At 45.2% G+C, this 19,561-nt stretch overlaps 1 protein-coding gene across 1 annotated transcript in view; it reads left to right on the forward strand.

Moving 5' to 3' along the window:
- Positions 1-487: 487 nt before the first annotated feature.
- Positions 488-19,561, forward strand: part of znf142 (zinc finger protein 142) — a 43,168-nt gene continuing 24,094 nt past the window's right edge. The window contains exons 1-4 of the mRNA XM_060828227.1: positions 488-503; positions 1,702-2,088; positions 14,905-15,621; positions 19,075-19,272. Coding sequence (XP_060684210.1) covers positions 1,740-2,088; positions 14,905-15,621; positions 19,075-19,272 — 1,264 coding nt within the window. The 5' untranslated portion in view covers positions 488-503; positions 1,702-1,739. The remainder of the gene's footprint in view (positions 504-1,701; positions 2,089-14,904; positions 15,622-19,074; positions 19,273-19,561) is intronic.

A 19,561-nucleotide genomic window follows, 5' to 3' on the forward strand; every position in this document is an offset into this window, starting at 1 on the left:
CATAGGTTTAGGGTGAGAGTGCTGTATATCTCTATGACTCTATGATCCACCAGCCTGGAGGAGACGGTCTCTAATGAGCCCCAACGTTAACTACAGTGCTGACACCTACATCTTGCTTCCCTCTTTTGTATTCTGTGTGGGGTTTCTGCCCATTGCCCTGGTTGCAATGGTCATTGGCAATACTAACCAAGTTGGTACAATCACTTCCTGTCCAATGGTGCCCTAATCCAAGATGGTGGCCGTGGCTTCACTTTCTGACGTTTCCAATTGGCCAAGCTTCCGTTTCGGGGCCTTTAACCACGGGCAAGGAGAAATGGTGCCTGACTTAACGCCCAGGATATTTTTCAAAAAATAAATTTTGAAAAGTAAAGGCCAGTTGCGTTTTATTCCTCTTCTGGACAATATTTAAACATGGTCGCGGCTACTTGGCGATGCGGATAACAAACCAAATTCAATGAAATATTCCCCGAGGCCCCCATCCGGTGAACGAGCAAAAACAAAAGGTGAGGCGGGCGGGCGGAAAACAAACCGCGAGCGCGGGGACAGTGAGGGGGGCGGAGGGCGCCGCCAGCTGGGGGCTGACGCTCGGGCCCCGGGGAAGGTGGGTGACCGGCCCCGGTCCTGTGTGTGAGGGAGGGAGGCCGCAGGAGGAGTCCCGACTGGGAGTGAGTGAGAGGGAGGCGGGCGGGCCCCGCAGGCAAGGGAGGGCCTAGAGGGACAAGTCACCCCTCCCCAAAACCCACCCCATCCCCCTCAATCATCTTTCACTCCTCCGTAAACTGATACAATTAAAATAAACCCACCCCCAACAACCACCCACTGCCCACACCCGTCCTCCTCCCCCCCCCCCAATTTCCCATCCTCCCCTTCCCTAACTCCTCCCCAACCCCCTTCCTCCTCTTCCCCACTCCCCTCTCCCTACTGCTTCCCCTTCCCCCCCTCCCCCCTTCTCCCCCTCCCCCCTTCTCCCCCTCCCCCCTTCTCCCCCTCCCCCCTTCTCCCCCTCCCCCCTTCTCCCCTTTCTCCTCTTTCCCCCCTTCTCCCCTTTCCCCCCTTCCCCCTTTCCCCCCTTCTCCCCCTCCCCCCTTCTCCCCCTCCCCCCTTCTCCCCCTCCCCCCTTCTCCCCCTCCCCCCTTCTCCCCCTCCCCCCCCCTTCTCCCCTCCCCTTCCCCCTTCTCCCCCTCCCCTTCCCCCTTCTCCCCTTCCCCCCTCCCCTTCCCCCTTCTCCCCCTCCCCTTCCCCCCCCCTCCCCTTTCCCCCTTCTCCCCCTCCCCCCCCCCTTCTCCCCCTCCCCCCTTCTCCCCCTCCCCCCTTCTCCCCCTCCCCCCTTCTCCCCCTCCCCCCTTCTCCCCCTCCCCCTCCCCCCCTTTCCCCCCTTTCCCCCTTCCCCCTTTCCCCCTTCCCCCTTTCCCCCTTCTCCCCCTCCCCCTTCTCCCCCTCCCCTTCCCCCTTCTCCCCCTCCCCTTCCCCCTTCCCCCTTCTCCCTCTCTCCCCCTCCCCTTCCCTCTTCCCCCCGCTCCCCTTCCCTCTGCCCCTCTCCCCTCCCCTTTCCCCCTCACTACCAGAGCAGATCTTCATGTTCCAGCACCCCCATTCCCCACCATCCTCTCCAATCTGGTTCCTGACCCTCCACCCCACCATAAGAAGTGGTTTCTCTCCAATTACTCTGACAGGACAGACATGTTTTTCATGTTTTGATAGATCTGTTCTCCAAGGAGGTGCAACGGATCTGTGTCAGGATGGAAGAGCATGGAGGGGGCATAGCGGACAATACTGGAATCTTCACGGAATTTGCCGACGAGACAGACTACGCACTGCATGGCATTATCGAGCTGAGGGGTGAGCCTCACGGTGTCCATGGCAGTGAGTGCTTTGGGGATGACATGGCTCAACTTGTGGTCGACGCTGCAGAGGGTGCCGATCCTCGGATGGACGTCAGTCATAAGGTCACATGCCAGACTTTGACCTTGGAGGTTACTGTGGCGTCCACCCAGGAACCATCAGAAAATGGCGAACAGCATGATGGGCAGAACTTCACTCAAACTCTCCAACAGGATGAGAAAATGAAGGCAGCTACCAACCCCCCAGGTATGTTAACTTGGTCTGTAGTATAAGAGAGAGACCATCCTGTGTACTGTCAGGATAGAAACCTTGAAAGTAGGAGTATGGTTAAGCCATTTTGACCCTTTGAACCTGCTTCACCATTAATTATATCATGGCTAATCATCTATCGCCATCAGTATTGGGAAGGAGGGACCTATCCCAAAGGGATGGGATCTGCCTGAATCAAGGACCAGAGTCCTGGCGAATTGCAATAATTAGAGCTGTGGATAGTGTGGGTGGGGAGGTGTTCACAAAATTTACGACGAAAGTTAAAGGGGAGAAGGACTCAGCAGAGGTTAAAGTTTCTGGAGCAAGTAATAGGCCAGAAAATATGGAAAGGCTTAGAAATCTAACGTCAGGCACAGTAGATGAGGGAACAACAAAAGAAAGGGTGGGCAATCAACACAGGACTGAGGTTGTTGTACTTAAATGCGCACAGTATATGAAACCAGGTAAATGAGCTTGTAGCACCAATTGAAATTGGCAGGTGTGATGTTGTGGATATAACAGATTGGTTGTAAGGGGATCAGCTGAAAATGTGTTGCTGGTTAGAGCACAGCAGGTTAGGCAGCATCCAAGGAATAGGAAATTCGTCGTTTCGGGCATAAGCCCTTCATCAGGAATGAGGAGAGTGTGCCAAGCAGGTTAAGATAAAAGGTAGGGAGGAGGGACTTGGAGGAGGGGCGATGGAGATGTGATAGGTGGAAGGAGGTCAAGGTGAGGGTGATAGGCCGGAGTGGGGTGGGGGCGGAGAGGTCAGGAAGAAGATCGCAGGTTAGGAGGGCGGTGCTGAGTTGAGGGAACTGACTGAGACAAGGTGGGGGGAGGGGAAATGAGGAAACTGGAGAAATCTGAGTTCATTCCTTGTGGTTGGAGGGTTCCCAGGCGGAAGATGAGGCGCTTCTCCTCCAGCCGTCGTGTTGTTATGTTCTGCCGGTGGAGGAGTCCAAGGACCTGCATGTCCTTGGTGGAGTGGGAGGGAGAGTTAAAGTGTTGAGCCACGGGGTGGTTGGGTTGGTTGGTCCGGGCGTCCCAGAGGTGTTCTCTGAAGCATTCCGCAAGTAAGTGGCCCGTCTCCCCAATATAGAGGAGGCCACATCGGGTGCAGCGGATGCAATAGATGATGTGTGTGGAGGTACAGGTGAACTTGTGGCGGATATGGAAGGATCCTTGGGGCCTTGGAGGGAAGTGAGGGAGGAGGTGTTGGCGCAAGTTTTACATTTCCTGCGGTTGCAGGGGAAGGTGCCGGGTTGGTGGGGGGGTGTGGACCTGACGAGGGAGTCACAAAGGGAGTGGTCTTTGCGGAACGCTGATAGGGGAGGGGAGGGAAATATATTTTGAACGCTCCAAGGCCCCAAGGGATCCTTCCATATCCGCCACAAGTTCACCTGTACCTCCACACACATCATCTATTGCATCCGCTGCACCCGATGTGGCCTCCTCTATATTGGGGAGACGGGCCGCTCACTTGCGGAACGCTTCAGAGAACACCTCTGGGATGCCCGGACCAACCAACCCAACCACCCCGTGGTTCAACACTTTAACTCTCCCTCCACTCCACCGAGGACATGCAGGTCCTTTGACTCCTCCACCGGCAGAACATAACAACACGACGGCTGGAGGAGGAGCGCCTCATCTTCCACCTGGGAACCCTCCAACCACAAGGTATGAATTCAGATTTCTCCAATTTCCTCATCTCCCCTCCCCCCACCTTGTCTCAGTCGGTTCCCTCAACTCAGCACCGCCCTCCTAACCTGCAATCTTCTTCCTGACCTCTCTGCCCCCCACCCCACTCTGACCTATCACCCTCACCTTGACCTCCTTCCACCTATCACATCTCCATCGCCCCTCCCCCAAGTCCCTCCTCCCTACCTTTTATCTTAGCCTGCTTGGCACACTCTCCTCATTCCTGATGAAGGGCTTATGCCCGAAACGTCAAATTTCCTATTCCTTGGATGCTGCCTGACCTGCTGTGCTTTAACCAGCAACACATTTTCAGCTGTGATCTCCAGCATCTGCAGACCTCTTTTTTACCTGTAAGGGGATCAGGGCTGGGAACTAAATATCCAAGGATACACATACTATCGTAAAGACAGACCGATGAGCAGGGAGGATGGGGTTGTCTTTTTACTAAGAAATGAAATTAAATTGGTAGCATGAACTAATAGAGAGTTGGAAGGTGTAAACTTTGTGTGGGTAGAGTTCGGGAGCTGGAAACAAAAAAAGACCCGAATGGGAGTTACGTATTGGATTCTTAGCAGTACTCAGAATGTGGGGAAGAAAATAAATCAGGAGATAGAAAAAGTATTTAAGAAAGGCGCTATTAAAATCGCTGGGGATCTTCATTATGCAGGTAGACTGGGAAAGTCAGGTTGGTAGCAGATCTGAAGAAAATGAATTAATGTAATGTCTGTGAGGTGCAGCTTGGTGCTTTTTGGAGCAGCTTGTGGTAGAGCCTGCAAGGCAAGAGGCAGTTCTGGATTTGATGATGTAAAATGAGATAGACTTGGTTAGAGAACTTAAGATGAAGGAACTCCTAGGGGGCAGTGACCATAATGATCAAATTCACCCTGTAGTTTGAGAGGGAGGAACTGGAAGCTGATGTAATGGTATTACAATTGGGTAAATGTAACTACAAACACACAAGGGAGGAGCTGGCCAGTGTTGATTGGAAGGGAAGACGGTGGAGCAGCAATGGTGGGCATTTTGGGAGGCACAGCAGAAATCCATCCCAAGCAAAGAGGTACCTACTCGGGAGGATGAGGTAACTGTGGCTTACAAGGGAAGTCAGGGATAGCATAAAAACAAAAAGAAACGCATACAATGTAGTGAAGATTAGTGGGAAGCCATTTAAAAACCAGTAGAATGTAACTGAAAAAGCAATAAGGGGAGAGAAGATGAAATGAGGGTAAGCTAGATGGTAATATTAAAGAAGATTGCAAGAGATATTTTGGATATCCAAAAGGTAAAAGGCAAGAGTAGACATTGGAAAATGAGGCTGGAGAAGTCATAATGGGAAGCAAAGAAATGGCAGACTGAATCGGCACAGTGGAAAACACGAGCAGCATACCAGAACTTGGAGAGTTATGGGCAGGGTTGGGTGTAGTGGCCATCACTGAGGAGGAGGTGTTGGGGAAGCTGAAAGTTCTAAAGATAAAAATCACCCCAGACAAGATGGACAATACCCCAGTGTTCTGAAGGAGATAGCTGAGCAGATTGTAAAGGCATTGGTGGTGATCTTTCTGGAATCGCTAGAGTCAGGGAACGTCCCAGAGGACTGGAAAATAGCAAATGTAGCACCACTGTTTTGGAAGGAAAAAGACTAGATTATTTTCTAAATAGAGTCATAGAGATGTCCAGCACAGAAACAGACCTTTCAGTCCAAATGATCCATGCTGACCAGACATCCTAAATTAATCTTATCTCATTTGCCAACACCTGGCTCATTTTCTCTCAAAGCCCTTCCTATTCATATACCCATTCAGTTGCCTTTTAAATGTTGTACCAACCTTCACCATCACCTCTGGCAGCTCATTCCATACATGCACCACCCTTTGCGTGAAAAAGTTGCCTCTTCAGTCCCTTTTATATTTTTCCCCCTCACCCTAAACCCTTTAGCGCTGGACAGCCCCCATCCCACTTAAAAGATCTTGTCTGTTTATCCTATAATTTTATAAACCTCTGTAAAGTCACCCCTCAGCCTCCAATGCTCCAGGGAAAACAGTCTGAGCCTATCCAGCGTCTCGCTATAGCTCAAACCATCCAACCCTGGCAATATCCTTGCAAATCTTTTCTGAGTGCTTTCAAATTTCACAACATCCTTCCTATAGATGGGAGACCAGAATTGCACACAATATTCCACAGATTAGGAAAGGCTTTGGAAATCTAACCCACTGAGGATGTGGAGTCCTGGTTCAGGATTCTCTAAAGGTTAACATTCAGGTTCAGTTGGTAGTTAGGAAGTCTAATGCAATATTAGCATTCATTTCAAGAGAACTAGAATACAAGAACAGAGATGTACTCTTGAAGCTATATAAGGTTGTGGTCAGATCAAATTTAAAATTGAGTAATTTTAGGCACCGTATCTAAAGACAGATGTGCTGATATTGGAGGGGGTCCAGAGGAGGTTTACAAGAATGATCCCAGGGATGAGGAACTTGTCATATGAGGAGCAGTTGGGTCTGTACTCGATAAAGTTTAGAAGAATGAGGGAGGATCTGATTGAAACTTACAGAATACTGAGAGGCCTGGATAGAGTGGATGTGGAGAAGGTGTTCCCTTTAGTAGGACTGACTAGGACCTGAGGGCACAGCCTCAGAGTAAAGGGACGACCCTTTCGAACTGAGATAAGGAACAATTTCTTCAGCCAGAGGTGGTTAATGTGTGGAACTGATTGCTGACAAGGGTTGTGGAGGACAGGTCATTGAGTGTATTTAAAACTTAGATAGATTCTTGCTTGGTAATGGGATCAAGGTATAACTAGGAGAAGGCAGGAGAATGGATTCAGCTGTGATTGGCTTGCGGAGTAGGCTCGATCGTCATAGAGATGTACAGCACGGAAACAGACCCTTCGGTCCAACCCTTCTATGCGGACCAGATATCCCAACCCAATCTAGGCCCACCTACCAGCACCTGGCCTATATGCCTTCCTATTCATATACCCATCTGAATGCCTCCCCGATGGTCTAATTCCGCTCCTATATCTTGTGGTCTTATGGTCTATGCAACTTTCCTGCACGCCCCCATATGGAGAGTCCTTGTTTTAAGACTCCTTTCTTCAAATTATTTTGTTCTCTCTTTCCTCATTTAAAATGCCATTCTCGATTTTAACTTCTCTCATTTCCTAACTCTTGCATCATTGTGGTGTTATTTTGAGTGAATGGTATCTCACATCATCAATGGGTCGCCTGATTGGCTTGTCAGAGTTGGTACTGTTACGTCTGTGCCCTCAAATGGATGTTCATTGCTTTTAAAAGAACTGTTCTCTGCTCTGGTACTGAAGTAATGTATCCCCCACTGTCTGAAAGTAGAGCATTCCAGGAAACCTTTCATAAGCTGAAAATGGTGTAAAGCGAAGATGCATGATTTATATGGGAAAAATCTCGCTGTTTTTGTAAAAGTGAAAATCCTCTTTGGATTTGTGAAAACAGGTCCAATGTAGGTCTTTTGTAAATGTGAACGTTCGAACAGCGGGGGCTACCTGTAATTTTTTGTTTTAATCTTCTTTTTGAAACAAAATCTCTGCTAGTTGTATGTGTACTAGTACAGAGGAGCTGTTGGGGGTTTAGTCTTTTACTTTGTAGTTTACAAGTTCGGATACTGAACCTGCAGAAGCACTAGTAGAAAAGGTAAAGTCACCATAATCCTGTAGGACCATAGGCCTGTTCCCACATTAGAGCGAGGTGACTAGTACCTGTACTGAAAATTTATTTAAATTTTGCAAGCTAGAAACCTGCCAACTTCTCTGGAACTTTCGTTGTTTTGATTTGCAAGTTGGTTCAAATGGGATTACTCACAAATGGCATAGTAATTCAAATCTTACTTTGGCTTTTCCAGGCAAAATTTGTCCTGAGGAACCTGACTCTGGCCTTAATGTTTCATGAAATCAATGCTTCAATTAAGCACTACATTTTAAAGTCGTCATTATCTTAAACACAACCCCAAATTTATAAGGACGTTTCATTGGGGCAGCACAGTGGCTAAGTGGTTAGCACAGCTGCCTCCCCGCACCCGGCACCCAAGTTGGATTCCAGTTTCGGGCGACTGTCTGTGTGGAGTTTGCACATTTTCCCCGTGTCTGCGTGGGTTTCCTCTGGGTGCTTCAGTTTCCTCCCACAGTCCAGAGGTGTGCAGGTTAGGTGGATTGGCCATGCTAAATTGCTCATAGTGTTAGGTGCATTAGTCAGAGGGAAATGGGTCTGGGTGGGTTACTCTTCAGAAGGTCAGTGTGGACTTGTTGGGCTGAAGGGCCTGTCTTCACACTCTAGGGAATCTAATCTAATTGGTGTTCAAAAAATGATCAATTTCTGTATTGAATGTGCTGAGTGAGGTAGAATATTAGAAGATTTAGCAGCCTTTAAGTGAAAACTTTATCTGCACTTTGGTCTTAAGTGGCCTCCCCCTTATTCCGACATTGCACCCTCTGGTTTGGATTCTCCAGTGAGGCATTATGTCCTCTTTTACATCTGTGTCAGAGGTAAGACTTTTGCAAATTTCACTGAAATCACCACTTGCTGTCTTAAGCTCAGAACACTGGTCCAGTTTCCCTCCTTCCCTCCTTCTCTCCTTAAAAACAAATCCTGTTTTCTCGGTGTTTACACTGATGAGCCTCTGCTCCCCCCCAAGGCCAGTGGTTCCTTAGTTAAGGAGATCTCCTTCGTTAAGGAGATCAAAACTGTGCAGATTGGGATGTCTGGTTGGATCATGACGAGTTGGATCAAAGGGTCTGTTTCCATACTGTATCACTGTATGATTCTAACTCTTCTGGATGTTTACTCACCAAGATCTCTACAATTGTTGTAAGCCCTCTTTACCCCTGTATGTTAGTCCCCTTTCAATAAAGGCTGAATTGCTTGCTGCATCTGCATGCTGGCTTTTAGGGACTTGTTCACAAGGAGACCCAGATCCTTTTGGACACCTTCCCTTCCCAACTTCTCCATTTATGAAAACAAGATAAACAAAACCAGTTGTCTTTAATAATTTAGGTTATAACAAAAGTATTTTATGCACTTGCCTCAGAAGAGAATTCTTGGTCAATTAATTTTAAAATTACTTGCTTCTACCCAAAAGTATGCTTCAGTCCTCTGGAAGCTTTCTGATCCAGCTCTGAAGTAAAAATTTAATTTAGCTTCTCTTTAGTCCCTTGCTCTGGTTACTTTTTTCAATACTTCCAAACTAATCTATTGTTTGGCTGATTTCTTTCTCTGCCACAAGAGTTTGAGGACCGTTATAGATTCTTCCACTAGTTTCAAATCGGTTAATCTTCCGACTGCTGTTTCATCACAAAATTCAAATTGAGATTGAACCTTCATTCCATGTGGCAAATGATGAGGTCAGTTTTTTACAATGCTCACAGTATAAGTCTATCTGTCATTTTACTTTGTTGTCTTCAGTGAGCTTAACGCTGCAACTACTGAGCTCAAATGGTTTTGAATCCCTTTTATTTAGCTCAACCAGTTTCAGTCTATCCAGAGGTTTTAGATTTGAGACTTGGGTTCAGTTTTGATTCCTAAAATACCAGAAGTGTCAGTTTCCTTACCATGTTTTACTGTTTCCGTTTTCCTTTTCTGTTTTCAGTTAGATCAAGTATTGTTTTAAGTTTCTCCACCCACTGTTATATGTATCTCTGTCTTCTATTCTGACATTTTTAAATTATAGTGACCAGTGACACTTGGTGGCAGCAGCAGTGTCTGCCATCCAAAAGATGCACTGTAGAAATTCACCAAAGGTCCTGAGGTACAACTTCCAAACTCGTGACCACTTCCATCTGGAAGGACAAGGCAGCAGCCACATGGCAACACCACCCTCTGCAAGTTCTCCGTCAAGTGATTCGTTGTCCTGACTTGGAAATATATCACCGTTCCTTTGGTGTCGCTGGGTCAAAATCCTGGAATTTCCTCCCTAATGGCATTGTGGGTCTACCTACAGCACATGGACTGCAGCAGTTCAAGAAGGCAGCTCACCCCCACCTTCTCAATGAGCAACTAGGGACAGGCAATTAATACTGGGCTAGCCAGTGATACCCATTGCCAATGATGAATTTTAAAAAAACGTATCCTCTCAGCTTGTTTGTGTTGCATTTGCCCTAATTTCTACAGTTTAAACTCTTATTTATGAAGCTACATATTCTAAAACACACAAACAAGTTTTGCTGGATTGGGAGACAGTGTAGACCTACAAACAGAAATAGTGGGTGAGTGGGACATTGATGAGAGTTAGGAGATGAGAAACAGCATTTTGTATGAGTTGATGCATGCAGAGGAAGATTTGGAGATATGCCAAGAAAGCACTGGCATAGAAAGGTGAGCAGGTAGCAAAAGCACAAGCACCAGTACAATTAACCTCTACATCACTGGGCTAGGAAAGGGTCATTCCTCTGACCCCTTCTGTGAAATGCTTGTGTGGGTATTACATGGAACAGATAGATGTGCTCCTTCCCTCTCTCTGGGGAAACTAAATGCAAACACTGTTTTAGTCATATATAAAGTTACACTGTTCTGTTCTGGCAAGCCAGTTTGTGAAGGGTAGTTTTGGACCTGATCTTTACACAGCCTTTCATTTATTTACAACATGCACCTTTGCAAGCGTACACCTCCTAACCTGACCATAGTACAAATTCAGTATATGCTTTTTTTGAACTGTTTGAGTAGACTTAATTAATTGATTACTTGTACAGGGCCTTGGTGAGACCACGTCTGGAGTATATTGTAAAGTTTTGGTGTGTTATTGGAAAAATTATGCAATTGTTTTAGAAGTACTTTAGAGAATGTTCACTCGACTGATTCCTGGAATGGAGGCCTCGTGAAAAAAGATTGAACAGACTGAACCTATACCCACTGGATTGTAAAATAATGAGAGGAGAACTTATTGAAACACATATGATCCAGAGAGGGCTTGACAGAGAGGATACTAGGTTGGTTATTCCTCTTGAACTGAAAAATGTGTTGCTGGAAACGTGCAGTAGGTCAGGCAGCATCCAAGGAGCAGGAGGTTCTCCAGCAACACATTTTTCAGCTCTGATCTCCAGCATCTGCAGTCCTCACTTTCTCCTGGTTATTCCTCTTACCAGGGAGTCTACATTTAGGATCAGAGTCTTCCTTTTAAAGACTGAGGTGAGGAAAATTCTTTTCCTCAGGGTGGTGTTAACCTGTAGGATTCGGTTCCCCAGAAAGCAGTGGAAGCTGAAAACAGTGGTCATTGAATTTCGTCATCCTGCCTTCCATAGCGTTTGATAGGCAAGGAAGCCAGAGGCTATGGGGTGCAAGCAAGAAAGTGCAGTTGAGATGACATCCAGATGAGCCGTGAATAGTGGAGCAGGCTTGAAGAACCAAATATCCTACTCCTTTTCAAGGTCTCAATTCCTATAAGGTGCAACCAAAACCTGAGGAGCTGCTTCATAAGGCAGGGAGACAGGGGCGACAGCTTCACACCACCTGTGTTTCTGTGGAACACAGACTGCTCAAAGTTGCATAAATGACAGGCACCAAGAAGTCTTTCCTTAAAGATGTTTCCTATTCAACCTGTTTAGAGATGTCACATACTTCTGGAGCATGTCAAGCTTGAATCCAGACCTCCTGTTCCAGAGACAAGGACGCTACCACTGCACGGCAAGACCCTAAATTAAACTTTAATTGCCTGACCAGGAATTGAACTTGGACTGTAGCAGTGAAACCATCCCATCCTAATCACCAGGGAATATAAACCTGTGTGACATTTACAAACATAGTTAACAGAATTTGATCCTGCACAAGGAGCCTTCTATGGATTTTAAATCCAACACTTTAATGGCTGGGCCTTGACTGCAATACTAGTGTTTCCTCATAATCTTTACGATAAAAAAAACTTTAAATTAAAACAAATTAATAAGTGACAGCCTTTGAAGAGGCATTAACAAAAAGTTTTAAAGGAAGCTTACAAAGTTAGATTAAAACATGGAGGAAGACAATACCCTGCAGTATCGACTCATTGGCCCAGTCGCAAATATGCTGTTGGCCATCACATACTTGCTCTCCAGTGCAATCTGAGGCCTGAAGTAGCCAAGGAAATTATGTCTTTGCACTCTGAAAATAACCAGTAAGTACTAAATAAATCATCTTCTGCTACTACATAGCTTGAGTAGTGCAGTGTTGCTGCTGTGTAGGAGCAACCTATTGCTTAAATATCTGACATAAGTTGTCCTTCCTTTGAGGTAGACTGCGTATTTTTCAGGACCAAGGGTCCGTTTTTTTCATGCGATTACATGATACATAGCTAGGAATGATATGAACAGAGTAGTCATTATTTAACAAGATGGCTTTGAGCCCTATTTCAGTATTAAGTTTACACAGTGAACAAATAGCTCAGGCCCTTTGCAATTTTGGAAAAGATTTGTAGTTCAGGTTGTGGATCGGGTTATAAGTTTGCTTGCTGAGCTGGTTAGACAAGATCGATAAATAGCAAGCGGGACAGAGCACTAGCGCTTAATCGGAGGCTCACTGATGATGTTACCTGACATGTTGATGAAACATCTGAGAACAAATTTATCAGTTCAGGTTCTATTTGTATGGTTTCTGAGGCCAGTTTAATAGCACGTGCATATGTAGGAATCCTGATGTGTATATTGTCCAACAATGGAAGGTTTGGGATGACCTATACAATAGCAGCCTGAGTGGTGTTAGCTATGAACCAGATGTTGCTGTTAAGCCAAATGACACTCTCTCTCTGGTATATGAGAAATATGAAGCTCTGTGCTGGCTTGATGTTAGGTATATAGACAATATGTCCTTAAGACTGGTGAGTACATCAGAACAGTATTTCCCTTCAGCTGTTTGTAACAAGCAATGTACCCAAATAGTTCACATGTGCAAAGCTTACAAGACGCTATGCAATATTAATTCTGATTCTGCAATTGGACTGCACTCACTGGATAGTCCCAAATCTGTGAAGAATTACACTGACAGCCAATTCAGCATTATCGCCAGTGCTAGCAGTATTGTGCACACTTCTGGGTACTGGAAGCTGCAAATACTTCACAGTCAGAATGAACATGTACATGCTCTGTGCCTGTTTTAGCTCAATAAATAGGCAGTAGCTATTCTGTGGTTCATTTCTCAGGGAACTATGTTGACCAAATAGAAATTGAAGCAAACTGTTTAAATTATCTGTCAATCAGCATCAATGAGTGCACTCTCCATGGCAAAGTCTCTACCAATCTATCAGCACTCTCCTCTCCTCTCACAAATGTTTTCCCCTTGGGTTGGTATTCTTGTGAAATATCTTGATTTGTGCAAGATGCAAATTTTGACAAAATTTATGTTTTTCAGCACTACTCGAAACCAAACAACTCAATCGAACTAAATGAATAGTTTATAGCTTTTTATGGGAGCATTGTTTGTTCTTTAAGGACAAGTTTAAAATTGTCAAGATTTGTTTTGGGTGGAGACAGATGTGTGCCAGTCCCTGCAGTACCCACCTATTGCAAGTAACCTCAGGGGAGCAGGTGAACACCATGTCATCTAGGGCCACTAGGTGCAGACATAACTAAAAGAAGTGTTCCTTTAAAAGTATTTAAATTGAAACCTCATTTGATGCCCCCCCACATGCTTAAAATTAAATAGCATTGGGGCACAATTCAAAGTCACTTGTATGAGGGACTGAGTGAAGCTCAAATCTCAGTGAAATCTGTTATGCAGCCGGTCATCTGACCTCAATGATAGGAGCATGAGCCAATCCTTTACTCCCTCAGTGCTTTTAAAGAAAGGTGGACATTGCAGGTGGTCGAGTGCCTTTTCTCCCCTTTCAACTCCATTTTGGTCTAGCTCTCTCTCTCCCCTTAAGGGGCTTTGTATGCAGACTAATTGATTGGAAACATGACCATTTTGTGGTGGTGGTTAATAGATGAAAAATATCACATTTTGTTTGGTGGTGGGAATAGCCGTTTGGTTGTATGTGATAACCCTTCTGGTTGTGAGCAACCAATAACAACTGACTCTTCAATCCCTGTAGCCTATCCTGACTATTCATATAGAACATGGCAGAACTGTAAGTGAACTCTGTTCACCTTCCGTCAATGTTAATCTCCTTACTAAACAAAAATTGGCTATGTCTGAATTTCTCCTCACAGCCATTCCTGAAGGAAATAGGTTTGCTCTGTTGACCCTGTTGAATCATTTTCATAAATATCTGAAAAGCTGTTGTTGCAGACAGGATTCTGGGTTGTATGAATTAAGGCGTAGATTACAAGAGCACGGAAGTTATTATGACCTTTAGTCATGATAGTCATTAGACCTTCATTGGAATACCTCCATCCAGAATAGCCAATTCAGGATGTGACTTTAATAAGATAGTAAAGGTGCTGCAGAAAAGACTTAGCAGATGTATTTCAGAGGTGAAGGACTTTGACATGTGGATCAATTTGGATAAGTTAATCTCATTCTTCCCAAAAGAGAACATTGAGTCTGCTTCAAAATCATAGATAGTTTTATCTACTTTGTTCAGACCATTTCCATTGACGGAAGAATTGAAAGTTGGAGAATACCTGTTTCAAGGGGCAGTTGCCAAAAGAACTAAAGTTGACACGTGGAACCGTTATTTTTCCCAGTGAGCAGTTAGTATCTGGAATGCTTCACCTGAGGCTGTGATGGAAGCAGATTCAGTCATGGTGTTTGTAAAAGAGCTCTATAAACACTTGAAAAGGGGAGAAAATAGCAGGATGTGAAGGAGTGGGTCTAGTAGAATTGCTTTTGTAGAGAGATATTATGGAACAATTGGGCTGAATATCCTCCTGTGCTGTATTAGTCAATGAATTAGATCATCCACTGTTCATCTCTACTAAAGGGAGTACAAGCTGACAAATTACAACAAAATTTCTCTTGTACTCCAACCCGCTAAAAATAAAAGCGGATGCTTAATTTATCTTCCTAATCATCGCTGCACCCACATATTAACATTTTGATTTTTTTTGAGCAAAGACACACAAATTTCTCTCAGTTCCAGACCGAGTCTAGTACCTTACACTACAGGTGCTCAATTAAGACATTGACATGTAGTCTGGCCCTTGGATAAATGATGAGACTGACTGACAGAGTTTTATGTTCTCACTAGATGATTTGATCGAAATGGAAGAACTTCACTGCTGCCAACAATGCAACAAGAGCTTTGAGAACCAGAACCTTTTGACTGATCGCCAGCAGCGTCATGAACCGGACACTAAATGCACTCTGTCTGTCAAGCACAACAGTGAAGGCAGATCGCAGGCAAAGCACCCCAGGATCTCTTGCAAGAAACAGGTCACCAGCAGCGAGGAAAACGGGCTTTCCCTGGCTATTGCAGACATCGGTGCTTGGGAAAAGTATCCTTGCCCGGTTTGTGGTGAAGAGTTTGCCCAGTTGCAGGCACTGCAGGAGCACATAGTCACGCACAACGGTGACCAGGTGGAGGTTTGCAATGGTGAGCAGCTTGGCCATGCGGGAACCAGTTGTAACGTCAAGGCCCTTCCATGCCCTTACCGGACCTGTGGACTGACATTCCAGAGCTCAGCAGATATGGAGGAGCACCGACGTGGGCACTATCCATTCCATTGTGACCAGTGTGATTTTGCCTGCTCCAGTGCTAAGCTCCTCACCCAGCACAAGAAACGGGGGAGGCTGAAAGGAAAAAAGTTCACGTGTAAACTCTGTCCTTTCAAGAGTTGTGTGGCACGTGACCTGAACAAACACTACAGTGGGACACATCGAGATAAAGCAGATTATGGCTGTAACATGTGTGAGTTCACTAGCCGCTACCACAAAGCCTTGAAGAAACATCTTACTGTACACTCTGGTAGGTAGTTCTATTTTTCCTACCGTTGCACTAACAGTCCTGCAATAGCAATCTGGATTTTGAGAACTCCTCCTCTCATGAGACCAAAAGGCCCCTTAAGCCTGCTCACTGTTTAATCGGATCGTGGCTGACCCAGCATTACTCACGTACACCTTCCTGCCTTTTTCCCTGTAATCCATGAATCACTACTATGAAGAATCCATCTCCCTCATCAATATACTCAAGAACTCTGCCCCCATAGCTTCCTCCATGGCAAGGAGTTCTAAAGACTCAACTCTTAGAGAAGAAGTTTTTCCTCATCTCAGTCTTAAGTTAGATCCTCTTTTATTCTGAGACTATGCCCTCTGGTTCTAGACTCTCCCATGAGGACAAACATCCTCTCAGCATTTATCCTGTCAAGCCCCTTAAAAATCCCAAATGTTTCAATGAGATCACCTCTCTTGCTTCTAAATTTCACTGAATAGAGTTCCAGTCTGTTTAGCCTTTGCTTGTAAGACAAAAAAAATCCCTTTGTACTGGGATTCATCCTATAACAATTATATAACAAATTATAAGTTGTTCAACTCCAGAACTGGTTTTGTTTTTACAGGAACCTGCATCCACGATTGACAGTAAGCAACACCTCAGGCATCTTTTCTAATCCTGAGTATTAAATGCTGTGGGATGTGTGGTAACTAATTCTTAGATAATTTCATACAGAGGAAGAATGCAACAAAATATTGCCAGGTGTTACTAAACTTGCAAAATTGGTGCTTCGATGAGTAATTAATTTCAATATGGGGAAGTATAAGGCACTATCCTTTGGTAGGAAAGACAAGAAGCCATATCCTACTTGGATAATGGGGCAAAGGAGCAGAAAGCTGTAAGATCACAGATACGTTGATCACTTAAAGCAGGGCCACCGATTTAATAAAACAAAGCAACCATTCATGTTAATTCCGAGAGACATGGAGTTGAGAAGCAGAGAAATGATGTCACACTTATTAGTACAATCTATCAAATATTATAGAAAGGATACAGAGGCACATGAGAAGATGTAAAAAGATTATCCAGGATGATACCAGAACCGAGAACTAATACTTGCCAAGAAAGATTGAAAATCTTTCCAGGAAAGGAAAGACCACGGGATGCAGTGATTGAGGTCATTAAAATTGTCAAACTGTTTGTTTGAGGATAGTTATGCAGGGGCTGTTTCCACTTGTAGGAAAGACTGAAATGAGACAATAGACAATAGGTGCAGGAATAGGCCATTCTGCCCTTCGAGCCTGCACCACCATTCAATGTGATCATGGCTGATCATCCTTAATCAGTATCCTGTTCTTGCCTCATCTCTATAACCCTTGATTCCACAATCCTTGAGAGCTCTATCCAACTCTTTCTTAAATGAATCCAGAGACTGGGCCTCCACTGCCCTCTGGGGCAGAGCATTCCACACAGCCACCACTCTCTGGGTGAAGAAGTTTCTTCTCATCTCTGTCCTAAATGGTCTACCCTGTATTTTTAAGCTGTGTCCTCTGGTTCGGCACTCGCCCATCAGCGGAAACATGTTTCCTGCCTCCAGAGTGTCCAATCCTTTAATAATCTTATATGTCTCAATCAGATCCCCTCTCAGTCTTCTAAACTCAAGGGTATACAAGCCCAGTCGCTCCAGTCTTTCAGCGTAAGGTAGTCCCGCCATTCTAGGAATTTACCTCGTGAACCTACGCTACACCCCCTAATAGCCAGAATGTCTTTCCTCAAATTTGGAGACCAGAACTGCACACAGTACTCCAGGTGTGGTCTCTCCAGGGCCCTGTACAGCTGCAGAAGAACCTCTTTGCTTCTATACTCAATCCCTCTTGTTATGAAGGCCAGCATGCTATTAGCCTTCTTCACTACCTGCTGTACCTGCATGTTTACCTTCATTGACTGGTGTACAAGAACACCCAGATCTCTTTGTACTGCCCCTTTACCTCAATTGATTCCATTTAGGTAGTAATCTGCCTTCCTGTTCTTGCCACCAAGTGGATAACCATACATTTATCCACATTAAACTGCATCTGCCATGCATCTGACCACTCACCTAACCTGTCCAGGTCACCCTGTAATCTCCTAACATCCTCCTCACATTTCACCCTGCCACCCAGCTTAGTATCATCAGCAAATTTGCTAATGTTATTACTAATATCATCTTCTATATCATTAACATATATTGTAAAAAGCTGTGGTGCCAGCACTGATCCCTGCGGTACCCCACTGGTCACTGCCTGCCATTCCGAAATGGAGCCATTTATCACTACTCTAACCCGTTAATATTCTTTACCCAGAATGTTCCAAAGGCAGTCATTGAAATGATCAATACAGGGAAATTTCAGGGGATACTAAGTAGACAGGCGGGAGACAGGAATAAAAGGTTATGATAAAGTAGAATGTGAGGAAGGTGACACAGAGCATAAACTCTGGTTTGGCTCATTTGGGCTGAATGGCTGCTTTTGTGCCATTGACATGATGTGACACAAGTTGCTAACATAGAATTTGGAAGAAGAGTAGGCTTCTAGCCTGTGTTACTATTTAATAATTGTCATAGCTGACCTGTTTCCCCCACATTCCTGCTACCCTTGCTAATCTTTCACCCTTTTCTTTAGCAAGCATCAATCCACCTCTGTCTAAAGCTATTTTCTAATCAGCCTTTTCAGAAATGTCATTATACACGTCCGGAGCAGGTGGGACTTGAACCCGGCCTTAAACTGCTCAAAGATGAGAGTTTTGAAGACTCAGTGACCTTCAGTGAGGAAAAAAAGTTATTTTTGTTTCTGTCTTGAGTGGGCAACCCTTTTTTTATTTTTAAACCCTAGTGACCCCCCAGTTCTAGATTCTGTCAACTTGTATGTTCAAGCAAGTCAACTCTTATCCTTCTAAACTCCAGTGGATACAAGCCAAGCCTGTCAAATTTTTTTTAGATTAGATTACTTACCGGGTGGAAACAGGCCATTCGGCCCAACAAGTCCACATCGACCCGCCAAAGCGCAACCCACCCATACATTTACCCCTTACCTAACACTGCGGGCAATTTAGCATGGCCAATTCACCTGACCTGCAGGTCTTTGGACTGTGGGAGGAAACCGGAGCACCCGGAGGAAACCCACACAGACACGGGGAGAACGTGCAAACTCCACACAGTCATTCGCCTGAGGCGGGAATTGAACCCGGGTCTCTGGCGCTGTGAGGCAGCAGTGCTAACCACTGTGCCACCGTGCCGCCCACAAATCTTTACCTTAAGTAGACCTTTCACTTCTACCAGAAAATGCTGGGTCAACAGAAAAGGATTCTTAAATGCACAATTCCAACAATAAGGATCAGGCTGCATCTGAACTAGTCCACCCAGTTTCCATTCTGTATAGAATGTTCATTGAAGATGCTCATCACTTTGTAGAGAGTCCTGCAGTGTGACGCAGATTGTTTGTTTGCTTGTAGATAAGAGTACAGGTGCTACTAAAGGGAATGAGGAACAGGAGGGAAGGAGACAGGCAGCAAATCAAGGTAACAGCACAACGCAAAGAGTGTCCAGAAAGCGGAAGCGGTCCAGGTGTGAAGAGGAGCTGTTCCTGGAAACTGGCTCAGAGAGAGATACTAACAGAGAAGCTAAATCCTTCAGACAGAGACATTTCAAAGGTGAATTAATAACTGATTGCAATTGTATCTTATATAATCTCTTTGGTCACAGGGTATCGCAAAGCATTTTACAACTAGTAAGGTAATTTCAACTGTAGACATTGCTGTAGAAAAGTTGTGTGTGTGGTGCTGGAAAAGCACAGCAGGTCAGACAGCATCCGAAGAGTAGGCGAATCGACGCTTCGGTGGTAAGACCTTTTTTTTTAGATTAGATTACTTACAGTGTGGAAACAGGCCCTTCGGCCCAACAAGTCCACACCGACCCGCCGAAGCGCAACCCACCCATACA

This window comes from Hemiscyllium ocellatum, chromosome 7 (assembly GCF_020745735.1).
Source record: "Hemiscyllium ocellatum isolate sHemOce1 chromosome 7, sHemOce1.pat.X.cur, whole genome shotgun sequence".
Taxonomy (NCBI): Eukaryota; Metazoa; Chordata; class Chondrichthyes; order Orectolobiformes; family Hemiscylliidae; genus Hemiscyllium; species Hemiscyllium ocellatum.